Below are 13,005 nucleotides of genomic sequence, written 5' to 3'. Positions count from 1 at the left end.
CTTACAGTTAGTTCAGTGTTGGGATGTAACACATAGGAGTCACCTTACAGTTAGTTCAGTGTTGGGATGTGAAACATAGGAGTCACCTTACAGTTAGTTCAGTGTTGGGATGTAACACATAGGAGTCACCTTACAGTTAGTTCAGTGTTGGGATGCAACACATAGGAGTCACCTTACAGTTAGTTCAGTGTTGGGATGTAAAACATTTCTAGCTTGTCGCATAGAATTAAAAAGGTTTTGTCGGATATTATTCATCCTAATCAGACAGGTTTTTTACATGGACGATACATTGGAGATAATATAAGACAAGTACTACACCAGGCCTGGTGTTCATAGCTGACTTTGAAAAGACTTTTGAGAAAGTCCGACTAAAATGTATACATAAATACCTGGACTGCTTGGACTCTAATACAATAGATTACAGTCATGTATAGTAACCAGCAGGTGTAAAATAGTAAATAATGTCTACTTCTCAGAAAGAACTAAACTATCTAGAGGAGTAAAAACAAGGCTGTCCACTATCGGCATCACTACAGACCTTGGTTTAAATTCAGGCTGTATCACTTCCGGCTGTGATTGGGAGTCCCGTAGGGCGGCGCCCAGCGTTACTCAGGGTCAGCCGGGGTCGGCCGGGGTCGGCCGTCATTGGAAATGAGAAGTTCACTGCCACTTTAAACAAAGGTCACATACAGGGGGAAATGATTCAGACAATTACATTGATAGAAGCCACAATCTACAGTATCTGCAATATTAAAGCTGATCTACTATAAAATAACATTTAATACAGTATTTTTCCTCTGACCAGAAGGTTTAATTAGGGGACGGAGTTTCCCTTGTCAGGAGAAACTCAGGGTTCTAGATAATCACTACTTGGTAAAGCTACAGTGACCAGACTCTTCTTCTCTTCCTCTACAGCGGTGCCAAGGACCAGCGCCACCCAGTGCACTTCAGTCCCAGAGCCCAGGAACGGGAGGAGGACGGGGAATAACTTTGCTGTGGGAGCCGTGATCCGCTTCGAATGCTCCCCCGGATACGTATTGGAGGGATCCACCGCCATAGAGTGTCTGACTGTCCCCAACGCCCTGGCTAACTGGAACTCATCTATACCCAGCTGTATAGGTAGGACACAGAGACACACCTGTATAGGTAGGATACAGAGACACACCTGTATAGGTAGGACACAGAGACACACCTGTATAGGTAGGACACAGAGACACACCTGTATAGGTAGGACACAGAGACACACCTGTATAGGTAGGACACAGAGACACACCTGTATAGGTAGGACACAGAGACACACCTGTATAGGTAGGACACAGAGACACACCTGTATAGGTAGGACACAGAGACACACCTGTATAGGTAGGACACAGAGACACACCTGTATAGGTAGGACACAGAGACACACCTGTATAGGTAGGACACAGAGACACACCTGTATAGGTAGGACACAGAGACACACCTGTATAGGTAGGATACAGAGACACACCTGTATAGGTAGGACACAGAGACACACCTGTATAGGTAGGACACAGAGACACACCTGTATAGGTAGGACACAGAGACACACCTGTATAGGTAGGACACAGAGACACACCTGTATAGGTAGGACACAGAGACACACCTGTATAGGTAGGACACAGAGACACACCTGTATAGGTAGGACACAGAGACACACCTGTATAGGTTGGACACAGAGACACACCTGTCTCCTCTGATAAGGGGGGACTCTAACTAACTAACCCCTCCCAGATTGATGTAGGCTGCCAGCCATCCCATCGCCCCTAGCAAACAGTCCAAACGCAGCCATGCGATCACACAGGTGGCAGTACTGCTGTGGGTCAAACACACACACACACACACACACACACACACACACACACACACACACACACACACACACACACACACACTCCTTGAAACCCGCTGATGAGGCAGATGTTCACCTGTGCGCTCCAGTGCAGCCTCCAGATGTGGCAGCAAGCAGGGAACACCGTGTTAACACATAGGAAACAGATGTAGAATGTCTTCCCCTGTGTTAACACATAGGAAACAGGAATGCAGAATGTCTTCCCCTGTGTTAACACATTGGAAACAGGGATGCAGAATGTCTTCCCCTGTGGTAACACATAGGAAACAGAGATGTAGAATGTCTTCCACTGTGTTAACACATAGGAAACAGATGCAGAATGTCTTCCCCTGTGTTAACACATAGGAAACAGGATTGCAGAATGTCTTCCCCTGTGTTAACACATAGGAAACAGATGCAGAATGTCTTCCCCTGTGTTAACACATAGGAAACAGGAATGCAGAATGTCTTCCCCTGTGTTAACACATTGGAAACAGGGCTGCAGAATGTCTTCCCCTGTGTTAACACATTGGAAACAGGGATGCAGAATGTCTTCCCCTGTGTTAACACATAGGAAACAGGGATGCAGAATGTCTTCCCCTGTGTTAACACATAGGAAACAGGGTGCAGAATGTCTTCCCCTGTGTTAACACATTGGAAACAGGGATGCAGAATGTCTTCCCCTGTGTTAACACATTGGAAACAGGGATGCAGAATGTCTTCCCCTGTGGTAACACATTGGAAACAGAGAAGCAGAATGTCTTCCCCTGTGTTAACACATTGGAAACAGGGGTGCAGAATGTCTTCCACTGGGGTAACACATTGGAAACAGGGCTGCAGAATGTCTTCCCCTGTGGTAACACATTGGAAACAGAGAAGCAGAATGTCTTCCCCTATGTTAACACATTGGAAACAGGGATGCAGAATGTCTTCCACTGGGGTAACACATAGGAAACAGAGATGCAGAATGTCTTCCCCTGTGGTAACACATAGGAAACAGAGATGCAGAATGTCTTCCCCTGTGGTAACACATAGGAAACAGAGATGCAGAATGTCTTCCCCTGCGTTTGCCTCTGTGTTTTTTCTTATTTCTTTGCATTGCATTTTTTCTTGATTCTCTCTACGATAATTTCCCTGTTTGGTTCATGTTGTTCTCTCTCTTTACTTGTCTTTACTTGTCTTGTACTTGTCTTTCTCTCTATTTCATTTCCCTCCCTCCCTCCCTCCCTCCCTCCCTCCCTCCCTCCCTCTCGCCTCCCTCACTCCCTCCAGTACCATGTGGTGGTAATCTGACCCAGAGGACCGGTACCATCCTGTCTCCTGGTTTTCCTGAGCCCTATCTCAACAGCCTCAACTGTGTCTGGAAGATCACGGTCCCGGAAGGATCAGGAATACAGGTATGAACCTCTGAGTATCTTACCGCTATATTTTTTCACTCACCTTTCAGAAGCTTTTCATTGAGTCTGTCTTGAACAGCCTTTAAACATTTCCTGAACAGCTTCTACCCACAAGCTTCTATCCTGTTGTCTAGTCACTTTACCCCTACCTACAGTATCCTCTCCTCTCCTCTCCTCTCCTCTCCTCTCCTCTCCTCTCCTCTCCTCTCCTCTCCTCTCCTCTCCTCTCCTCTCCTCTCCTCTCCTCTCCTCTCCTCTCTTCTCTTCTCTTCTCTTCTCTTCTCTTCTCTTCTCTTTTTCCTTTCCTCTCCTCTCCTCTCCTCTCCTCTCCTCTCCTCTCCTCTCCTCTCCTCTCCTCTCCTCTCCTCTCCTCTGCTTCCCTCTCATTTTCTCCCTCTCCTCTCCCCTGCTCTCTTCTATCCCCTCCCTCCCTCCCTCCCTCCCTCCCTCCCTCCCTCCCTCCCTCCCTCCCTCCCTCCCTCCCTCCCTCCCTCCCTCCCTCCCTCCCTCCTCTCCTCTCCTCTCCTCTCCTCTCCTCTCCTCTCATTCCCTCTTTTTCCCTCTCCTGTCCCTTCCTGTCCTCTCCTCTCCTCTTCTCCTCTCCTCTCTTCAAATCCCCTCCTTATCTCTCCTCCTCAGATCCAGGTGATCAGTTTTGTGACTGAACAGAACTGGGATTCTCTAGAGGTGTTTGATGGAGGAGACAACAGTGACACCATGCTGGGGAGCTTCTCAGGTGATTCACTCTCTCCTCTCTCTCCATCTCCTTGTTTCTCTCTCTCATCTCTCTCTATCTCCTTGTTTCTCTCTCTCCTCTCTCTCTATCTCCATGTTTCTCTCTCTCTATCTCCTTGTTTCTCTCTCTCCTCTCTTTCTATCTCCTTGTTTCTCTCTCTCCTCTATCTCTCCTCTCTCTCTATCTCCTTGTTTCTCTCTCTCCTCTCTCTCTCTCTCCTCTCTCTCTCTCTCTCCATGTTTCTCTCTCTCCTTCTCTCTCTTTCTAATTGTGTCTGTGTGTTTGTGCGTGCATGGTGAAGGGTTGCACCTTGTTATTATAGGTGAGGTGGGGATGGGGAAATCAAAGGATCTATCCTCCTCAAACGCACCCACCACAGGCTGTCGTTTACCAGTGAATAACCCACTGTGACCTGTCACTATGGAGAGCAAAGGGAAGCAGTCAGTCAGCAAGTCAGTGTGACATTACTGTGCTCACTGAAGCTCAAAGAGAGGAGAGGCAGGTGTATTCGAATAATGTATTTGTTGAAAAGGTTTCTTTATTTTAGAGATCAAGTGAAGCATTAGTTTATCCTCTTCATATTTTTTTTAAATTTTACCTTTTATTTAACTAGGCAAGTCAATTAAGAACAAATTCTTATTTTCAATGATGGCCTAGGAACAGTGGGTTAATTGCCTTGTTCAGGGGCAGAACGACAGATGTTTACCTTGTCAGCTCGGGGATTCGATCTTGCAACTTTTCAGTTGCTAGTCCAACGCTCTAATCACTAGGCTACCTGCCTCCCCCCTCTAACCACTAGGCTACCTGCCTCCCCCCTCTAACCACCAGGCTACCTGCCCCTCTCCCCCCTCTATCCACTAGGCTACCTGCCGCCCCCCCTCTAACCACTAGGCTACCTGCCCCTCTCCCCCCTCTATCCACTAGGCTACCTGCCGCCCCCCCTCTAACCACTAGGCTACCTGCCCCTCTCCCCCCTCTATCCACTAGGCTACCTGCCGCCCCCCCTCTAACCACTAGGCTACCTGCCCCTCTCCCCCCTCTATCCACTAGGCTACCTGCCGCCCCCCCTCTAACCACTAGGCTACCTGCCCCTCTCCCCCCTCTATCCACTAGGCTACCTTCCTCCCTCCTCTAACCACTAGGCTACCTGCCGCCCCCCCTCTAACCACTAGGCTACCTTCCTCCCTCCTCTAACCACTAGGCTACCTTCCTCCCCCCTCTAACCACTAGGCTACCTTCCTCCCTCCTCTATCCACTAGGCTACCTTCCTCCCTCCTCTATCCACTAGGCTACCTGCCGCCCCCCCTCTAACCACTAGGCTACCTTCCTCCCTCCTCTAACCACTAGGCTACCTGCCGCCCCCCCTCTAACCACTAGGCTACCTTCCTCCCCCCCTCTAACCACTAGGCTACCTGCCCCTCTCCCCCCTCTAACCACTAGGCTACCTGCCGCCCCCCCTCTAACCACTAGGCTACCTTCCTCCCTCCTCTAACCACTAGGCTACCTTCCTCCCCCCTCTAACCACTAGGCTACCTTCCTCCCTCCTCTAACCACTAGGCTACCTTCCTCCCCCCTCTAACCACTAGGCTACCTTCCTCCCTCCTCTAACCACTAGGCTACCTTCCTCCCCCCTCTAACCACTAGGCTACCTTCCTCCCTCCTCTAACCACTAGGCTACCTTCCTCCCCCCTCTAACCACTAGGCTACCTTCCTCCCCCCTCTAACCACTAGGCTACCTTCCTCCCTCCTCTAACCACTAGGCTACCTTCCTCCCCCCTCTAACCACTAGGCTACCTTCCTCCCCCCTCTAACCACTAGGCTACCTTCCTCCCTCCTCTAACCACTAGGCTACCTTCCTCCCCCCTCTAACCACTAGGCTACCTTCCTCCCTCCTCTAACCACTAGGCTACCTTCCTCCCTCCTCTAACCACTAGGCTACCTTCCTCCCCCCTCTAACCACTAGGCTACCTGCCGCCCCCCCTCTAACCACTAGGCTACCTTCCTCCCTCCTCTAACCACTAGGCTACCTTCCTCCCCCCTCTAACCACTAGGCTACCTTCCTCCCCCCTCTAACCACTAGGCTACCTTCCTCCCTCCTCTAACCACTAGGCTACCTTCCTCCCCCCTCTAACCACTAGGCTACCTTCCTCCCCCCTCTAACCACTAGGCTACCTTCCTCCCTCCTCTAACCACTAGGCTACCTTCCTCCCCCCTCTAACCACTAGGCTACCTTCCTCCCTCCTCTAACCACTAGGCTACCTTCCTCCCTCCTCTAACCACTAGGCTACCTTCCTCCCCCCTCTAACCACTAGGCTACCTGCCGCCCCCCCTCTAACCACTAGGCTACCTTCCTCCCCCCTCTAACCACTAGGCTACCTTCCTCCCTCCTCTAACCACTAGGCTACCTTCCTCCCTCCTCTAACCACTAGGCTACCTTCCTCCCTCCTCTAACCACTAGGCTACCTTCCTCCCCCCTCTAACCACTAGGCTACCTTCCTCCCTCCTCTAACCACTAGGCTACCTTCCTCCCTCCTCTAACCACTAGGCTACCTTCCTCCCCCCTCTAACCACTAGGCTACCTTCCTCCCTCCTCTAACCACTAGCCAAACAGAGCAAAAACTAATGAATACTTCACTATGATATTTGTGTTTTGTATGTTGTATTTATTATGGATCTCCATTAGTTCCTGTCAAGGCAGCAGCTACTCTTCCTGGGGTTTATTATGGATCTCCATTAGTTCCTGTCAAGGCAGCAGCTACTCTTCCTGGGGTTCATTATGGATCCCCATTAGTTCCTGCCCAAGGCAGCAGCTACTCTTCCTGGGGTTTATTATGGATCCCCATTAATTCCTGCCAAGGCATCAGCTACTCTTCCTGGGGTTTATTATGGATCCCCATTAGTTCCTGCCCAAGGCAGCAGCTACTCTTCCTGGGGTTTATTATGGATCCCCATTAGTTCCTGCCAAGGCAGCAGCTACTCTTCCTGGGGTTTATTATGGATCTCCATTAGTTCCTGTCAAGGCAGCAGCTACTCTTCCTGGGGTTTATTATGGATCCCCATTAGTTCCTGTCAAGGCAGCAGCTACTCTTCCTGGGGTTTATTATGGATCCCCATTAGTTCCTGCCAAGGCAGCAGCTACTCTTCCTGGGGTTTATTATGTATCCCCATTAGTTCCTGCCAAGGCAGCAGCTACTCTTCCTGGGGTTTATTATGTATCCCCATTAGTTCCTGCCAAGGCAGCAGCTACTCTTCCTGGGGTTTATTATGGATCCCCATTAGTTCCTGCCAAGGCAGCAGCTACTCTTCCTGGGGTTTATTATGGATCCCCATTAGTTCCTGCCAAGGCAGCAGCTACTCTTCCTGGGGTTTATTATGGATCCCCATTAGTTCCTGCCAAGGCAGCAGCTACTCTTCCTGGGGTTTATTATGTATCCCCATTAGTTCCTGTCAAGACAGCAGCTACTCTTCCTGGGGTTTATTATGTATCCCCATTAGTTCCTGTCAAGACAGCAGCTACTCTTCCTGGGGTTTATTAGGGATCCCCATTAGTTCCTGCCAAGGCAGCAGCTACTCTTCCTGGGGTTTATTATGTATCCCCATTAGTTCCTGCCAAGGCAGCAGCTACTCTTCCTGGGGTTTATTATGTATCCCCATTAGTTCCTGTCAAGACAGCAGCTACTCTTCCTGGGGTTTATTATGTATCCCCATTAGTTCCTGTCAAGACAGCAGCTACTCTTCCTGGGGTTTATTAGGGATCCCCATTAGTTCCTGCCAAGGCAGCAGCTACTCTTCCTGGGGTTTATTATGTATCCCCATTAGTTCCTGCCAAGGCAGCAGCTACTCTTCCTGGGGTTTATTATGTATCCCCATTAGTTCCTGTCAAGACAGCAGCTACTCTTCCTGGGGTTTATTAGGGATCCCCATTAGTTCCTGCCAAGGCAGCAGCTACTCTTCCTGGGGTTTATTATGTATCCCCATTAGTTCCTGCCAAGGCAGCAGCTACTCTTCCTGGGGTTTATTATGTATCCCCATTAGTTCCTGCCAAGGCAGCAGCTACTCTTCCTGGGGTTTATTATGGATCCCCATTAGTTCCTGCCAAGGCAGCAGCTACTCTTCCTGGGGTTTATTAGGGATCCCCATTAGTTCCTGCCAAGGCAGCAGCTACTCTTCCTGGGGTTTATTATGGATCCCCATTAGTTCCTGCCAAAGCAGCAGCTACTCTTCCTGGGGTTTATTATGGATCCCCATTAGTTCCTGCCAAGGCAGCAGCTACTCTTCCTGGGGTTTATTATGGATCCCCATTAGTTCCTGCCAAAGCAGCAGCTACTCTTCCTGGGGTTTATTATGGACCCCTATTAGTTCCTGCCAAGGCAGCAGCTACTCTTCCTGGGGTTTATTAGGGATCCCCATTAGTTCCTGCCAAGGCAGCAGCTACTCTTCCTGGGGTTTATTATGGATCCCCATTAGTTCCTGCCAAGGCAGCAGCTACTCTTCCTGGGGTTCATTATGGATCCCCATTAGTTCCTGCCAAGGCAGCAGCTACTCTTCCTGGGGTTTATTATGGATCCCCATTAGTTCCTGCCAAATCAGCAGCTACTCTTCCTGGAGTTTATTATGGATCCCCATTAGTTCCTGCCAAGGCAGCAGCTACTCTTCCTGGGGTTTATTATGGATCCCCATTAGTTCCTGCCAAGGCAGCAGCTACTCTTCCTGGGGTTTATTATGGATCCCCATTAGTTCCTGCCAAGGCAGCAGCTACTCTTCCTGGGGTTTATTATGGATCCCCATTAGTTCCTGCCAAGGCAGCAGCTACTCTTCCTGGGGTTTATTATGGATCCCCATTAGTTCCTGCCAAGGCAGCAGCTACTCTTCCTGGGGTTTATTATGGATCCCCATTAGTTCCTGCCAAGGCAGCAGCTACTCTTCCTGGGGTTTATTATGGATCCCCATTAGTTCCTGCCAAGGCAGCAGCTACTCTTCCTGGGGTTTATTATGGATCCCCATTAGTTCCTGCCACGGCAGCAGCTACTCTTCCTGGGGTTTATTATGGATCCCCATTAGTTCCTGCCAAGGCAGCAGCTACTCTTCCTGGGGTTTATTATGGATCCCCATTAGTTCCTGCCAAGGCAGCAGCTACTCTTCCTGGGGTTTATTATGGATCCCCATTAGTTCCTGTCAAGGCAGCAGCTACTCTTCCTGGGGTTTATTATGGATCCCCATTAGTTCCTGCCAAGGCAGCAGCTACTCTTCCTGGGGTTTATTAAGGATCCTCATTAGTTCCTGCCAAGGCAGCAGCTACTCTTCCTGGTGTTTATTATGGATCCCCATTAGTTCCTGCCAAGGCAGCAGCTACTCTTCCTGGGGTTTATTATGGATCCCCATTAGTTCCTGCCAAGGCAGCAGCTACTCTTCCTGGGGTTTATTATGGATCCTCATTAGTTCCTGTCAAGGCAGCAGCTACTCTTCCTGGGGTTTATTATGGACCCCTATTAGTTCCTGCCACGGCAGCAGCTACTCTTCCTGGGGTTTATTATGGATCCCCATTAGTTCCTGCCACGGCAGCAGCTACTCTTCCTGGGGTTTATTATGGATCCCCATTAGTTCCTGCCAAGGCAGCAGCTACTCTTCCTGGGGTTTATTATGGATCCACATTAGTTCCTGCCAAGGCAGCAGCTACTCTTCCTGGGGTTTATTATGGATCCCCATTAGTTCCTGCCAAGGCAGCAGCTACTCTTCCTGGGGTTTATTATAGATCCCCATTAGTTCCTGCCAAGGCAGCAGCTACTCTTCCTGGGGTTTATTATGGATCCACATTAGTTCCTGCCAAGGCAGCAGCTACTCTTCCTGGGGTTTATTATGAATCCCCATTAGTTCCTGTCAAGGCAGCAGCTACTCTTCCTGGGGTTTATTATGGATCCCTATTAGTTCCTGCCAAGGCAGCAGTTACTCTTCCTGGGGTTTATTATGGATCCCTGTTAGTTCCTGCCAAGGCAGCAGCTACTCTTCCTGGGGTTTATTATGGATCCCCATTAGTTCCTGCCAAGGCAGCAGCTACTCTTCCTGGGGTTTATTATAGATCCCCATTAGTTCCTGCCAAGGCAGCAGCTACTCTTCCTGGGGTTTATTATAGATCCCCATTAGTTCCTGCCAAGGCAGCAGCTACTCTTCCTGGGGTTTATTATAGATCCCCATTAGTTCCTGCCAAGGCAGCAGCTACTCTTCCTGGGGTTTATTATGGATCCACATTAGTTCCTGCCAAGGCAGCAGCTACTCTTCCTGGGGTTTATTATGAATCCCCATTAGTTCCTGTCAAGGCAGCAGCTACTCTTCCTGGGGTTTATTATGGATCCCTATTAGTTCCTGCCAAGGCAGCAGTTACTCTTCCTGGGGTTTATTATGGATCCCTGTTAGTTCCTGCCAAGGCAGCAGCTACTCTTCCTGGGGTTTATTATGGATCCCCATTAGTTCCTGCCAAGGCAGCAGCTACTCTTCCTGGGGTTTATTATAGATCCCCATTAGTTCCTGCCAAGGCAGCAGCTACTCTTCCTGGGGTTTATTATAGATCCCCATTAGTTCCTGCCAAGGCAGCAGCTACTCTTCCTGGGGTTTATTATAGATCCCCATTAGTTCCTGCCAAGGCAGCAGCTACTCTTCCTGGGGTTTATTATAGATCCCCATTAGTTCCTGCCAAGGCAGCAGCTACTCTTCCTGGGGTTTATTATAGATCCCCATTAGTTCCTGCCAAGGCAGCAGCTACTCTTCCTGGGGTTTATTATGGATCCCTATTAGTTCCTGCCACGGCAGCAGCTACTCTTCCTGGGGTTTATTATGGATCCCCATTAGTTCCTGCCAAGGCAGCAGCTACTCTTCCTGGGGTTTATTATGGATCCCCATTAGTTCCTGCCAAGGCAGCAGCTACTCTTCCTGGGGTTTATTATGGATCCCCATTAGTTCCTGCCAAGGCAGCAGCTACTCTTCCTGGGGTTTATTATGAATCCCCTTTAGTTCCTGTCAAGGCAGCAGCTACTCTTCCTGGGGTTCATTATGGATCCCCATTAGTTCCTGCCAAGGCAGCAGCTACGCTTCCTGGGGTTCATTATGGATCCTCATTAGTTCCTGCCAAGGCAGCAGCTACTCTTCCTGGGGTTTATTATGGATCCACATTAGTTCCTGCCAAGGCAGCAGCTACTCTTCCTGGGGTTTATTATGGATCCCCGTTAGTTCCTGCCAAGGCAGCAGCCACTCTTCCTGGGGTTTATTATGGATCCACATTAGTTCCTGCCAGGGCAGCAGCTACTCTTCCTGGGGTTTATTAGGGATCCCCGTTAGTTCCTGCCAAGGCAGCAGCTACTCTTCCTGGGGTTTATTATGGATCCCTGTTAGTTCCTGCCACGGCAGCAGCTACTCTTCCTGGGTTTTATTATGGATCCCCATTAGTTCCTGCCAAGGCAGCAGCTACTCTTCCTGGGGTTTATTATGGATCCCCATTAGTTCCTGCCACGGCAGCATCTACTCTTCCTGGGGTTTATTATGGATCCCCATTAGTTCCTGCCAAGGCAGCAGCTACTCTTCCTGGGGTTTATTATGGATCCCCATTAGTTCCTGCCAAGGCAGCAGCTACTCTTCCTGGGGTTCATTATGGATCCCCATTAGTTCCTGCCAAGGCAGCAGCTACTCTTCCTGGGGTTTATTATGGATCCCCATTAGTTCCTGCCAAGGCAGCAGCCACTCTTCCTGGGGTTTATTATGGATCCACATTAGTTCCTGCCAGGGCAGCAGCTACTCTTCCTGGGGTTTATTAGGGATCCCCGTTAGTTCCTGCCAAGGCAGCAGCTACTCTTCCTGGGGTTTATTATGGATCCCTGTTAGTTCCTGCCACGGCAGCAGCTACTCTTCCTGGGTTTTATTATGGATCCCCATTAGTTCCTGCCAAGGCAGCAGCTACTCTTCCTGGGGTTTATTATGGATCCCCATTAGTTCCTGCCACGGGAGCATCTACTCTTCCTGGGGTTTATTATGGATCCCCATTAGTTCCTGCCAAGGCAGCAGCTACTCTTCCTGGGGTTTATTATGGATCCCCATTAGTTCCTGCCAAGGCAGCAGCTACTCTTCCTGGGGTTCATTATGGATCCCCATTAGTTCCTGCCAAGGCAGCAGCTACTCTTCCTGGGGTTTATTATGAATCCCCATTAGTTCCTGTCAAGGCAGCAGCTACTCTTCCTGGGGTTTATTATGGATCCCCATTAGTTCCTGCCAAGGCAGCAGCTACTCTTCCTGGGGTTTATTATGGATCCCCATTAGTTCCTGTCAAGGCAGCAGCTACTCTTCCTGGGGTTTATTATGGATCCCCATTAGTTCCTGCCAAGGCAGCAGCTACTCTTCCTGGGGTTTATTATGGATCCCCATTAGTTCCTGCCAAGGCAGCAGCTACACTTCCTGGGGTTTATTAGGGATCCCCATTAGTTCCTGCCAAGGCAGCAGCTACTCTTCCTGGGGTTTATTATGGATCCCCATTAGTTCCTGCCAAGGCAGCAGCTACTCTTCCTGGGGTCCAGCAAAAATTAAGGCAGTAATATACATTATAATACAATGGTATTAAGAGGAATAAGCCAATCAGAGTGATTCAGAGCAGGCCATGTGACCAGGGTATAGTAGAACCAGGAACTCTGAACCTGAAGCCAAGGATTCCATCAGTGCTGTACTCCTGCTTCAGTAATCGTTTCACTGTAGGCTAAAGTTAGCCGGCAGTCTTGCTAGCTAAAGTTATGTGTATGTTCTTATTATTCGTATCTCAGAGCCATTTGCTTGACTAGTTATAGCCTACTGTTAGCTAGCTAACATTGAACCTGGTTGTTTAGCTACCTGCAGATTAATGCAGGGTAGTAACATTATGGGTTGGGATTATGGTTCGTTGTTTAGCTAGCTAGCTATCTAGCATATTCCACACGGAGAGTGTATACTTGCAAGGAAACATTTCAAAATCACTTAAGTTAGTCAGTGTGCAACAGATGAAGAAGACATTC

The 13,005-nt window shown here is 49.4% G+C and overlaps 1 protein-coding gene across 1 annotated transcript in view; it reads left to right on the top strand.

Moving 5' to 3' along the window:
* The window catches only part of csmd2 (CUB and Sushi multiple domains 2), a gene marked incomplete at its 5' end in the record, with an annotated part of 597,374 nt that overhangs the window by 328,481 nt on the left and 255,888 nt on the right, over positions 1-13,005 (top strand). The window contains 3 exons of the mRNA XM_090227432.1: positions 916-1,119; positions 3,122-3,246; positions 3,886-3,982. Of these exons, the coding sequence (XP_090083558.1) occupies positions 916-1,119; positions 3,122-3,246; positions 3,886-3,982 (426 nt within the window). The remainder of the gene's footprint in view (positions 1-915; positions 1,120-3,121; positions 3,247-3,885; positions 3,983-13,005) is intronic.

The sequence above is a fragment of the Oncorhynchus mykiss genome, chromosome 30 (genome assembly GCF_057628025.1).
Source record: "Oncorhynchus mykiss isolate SJ-2025 chromosome 30, ASM5762802v1, whole genome shotgun sequence".
NCBI lineage: Eukaryota > Metazoa > Chordata > Actinopteri > Salmoniformes > Salmonidae > Oncorhynchus > Oncorhynchus mykiss.
Note: the sequence above shows the minus strand (reverse complement) of the source record. Positions and strands in the feature narration are given on the sequence as shown.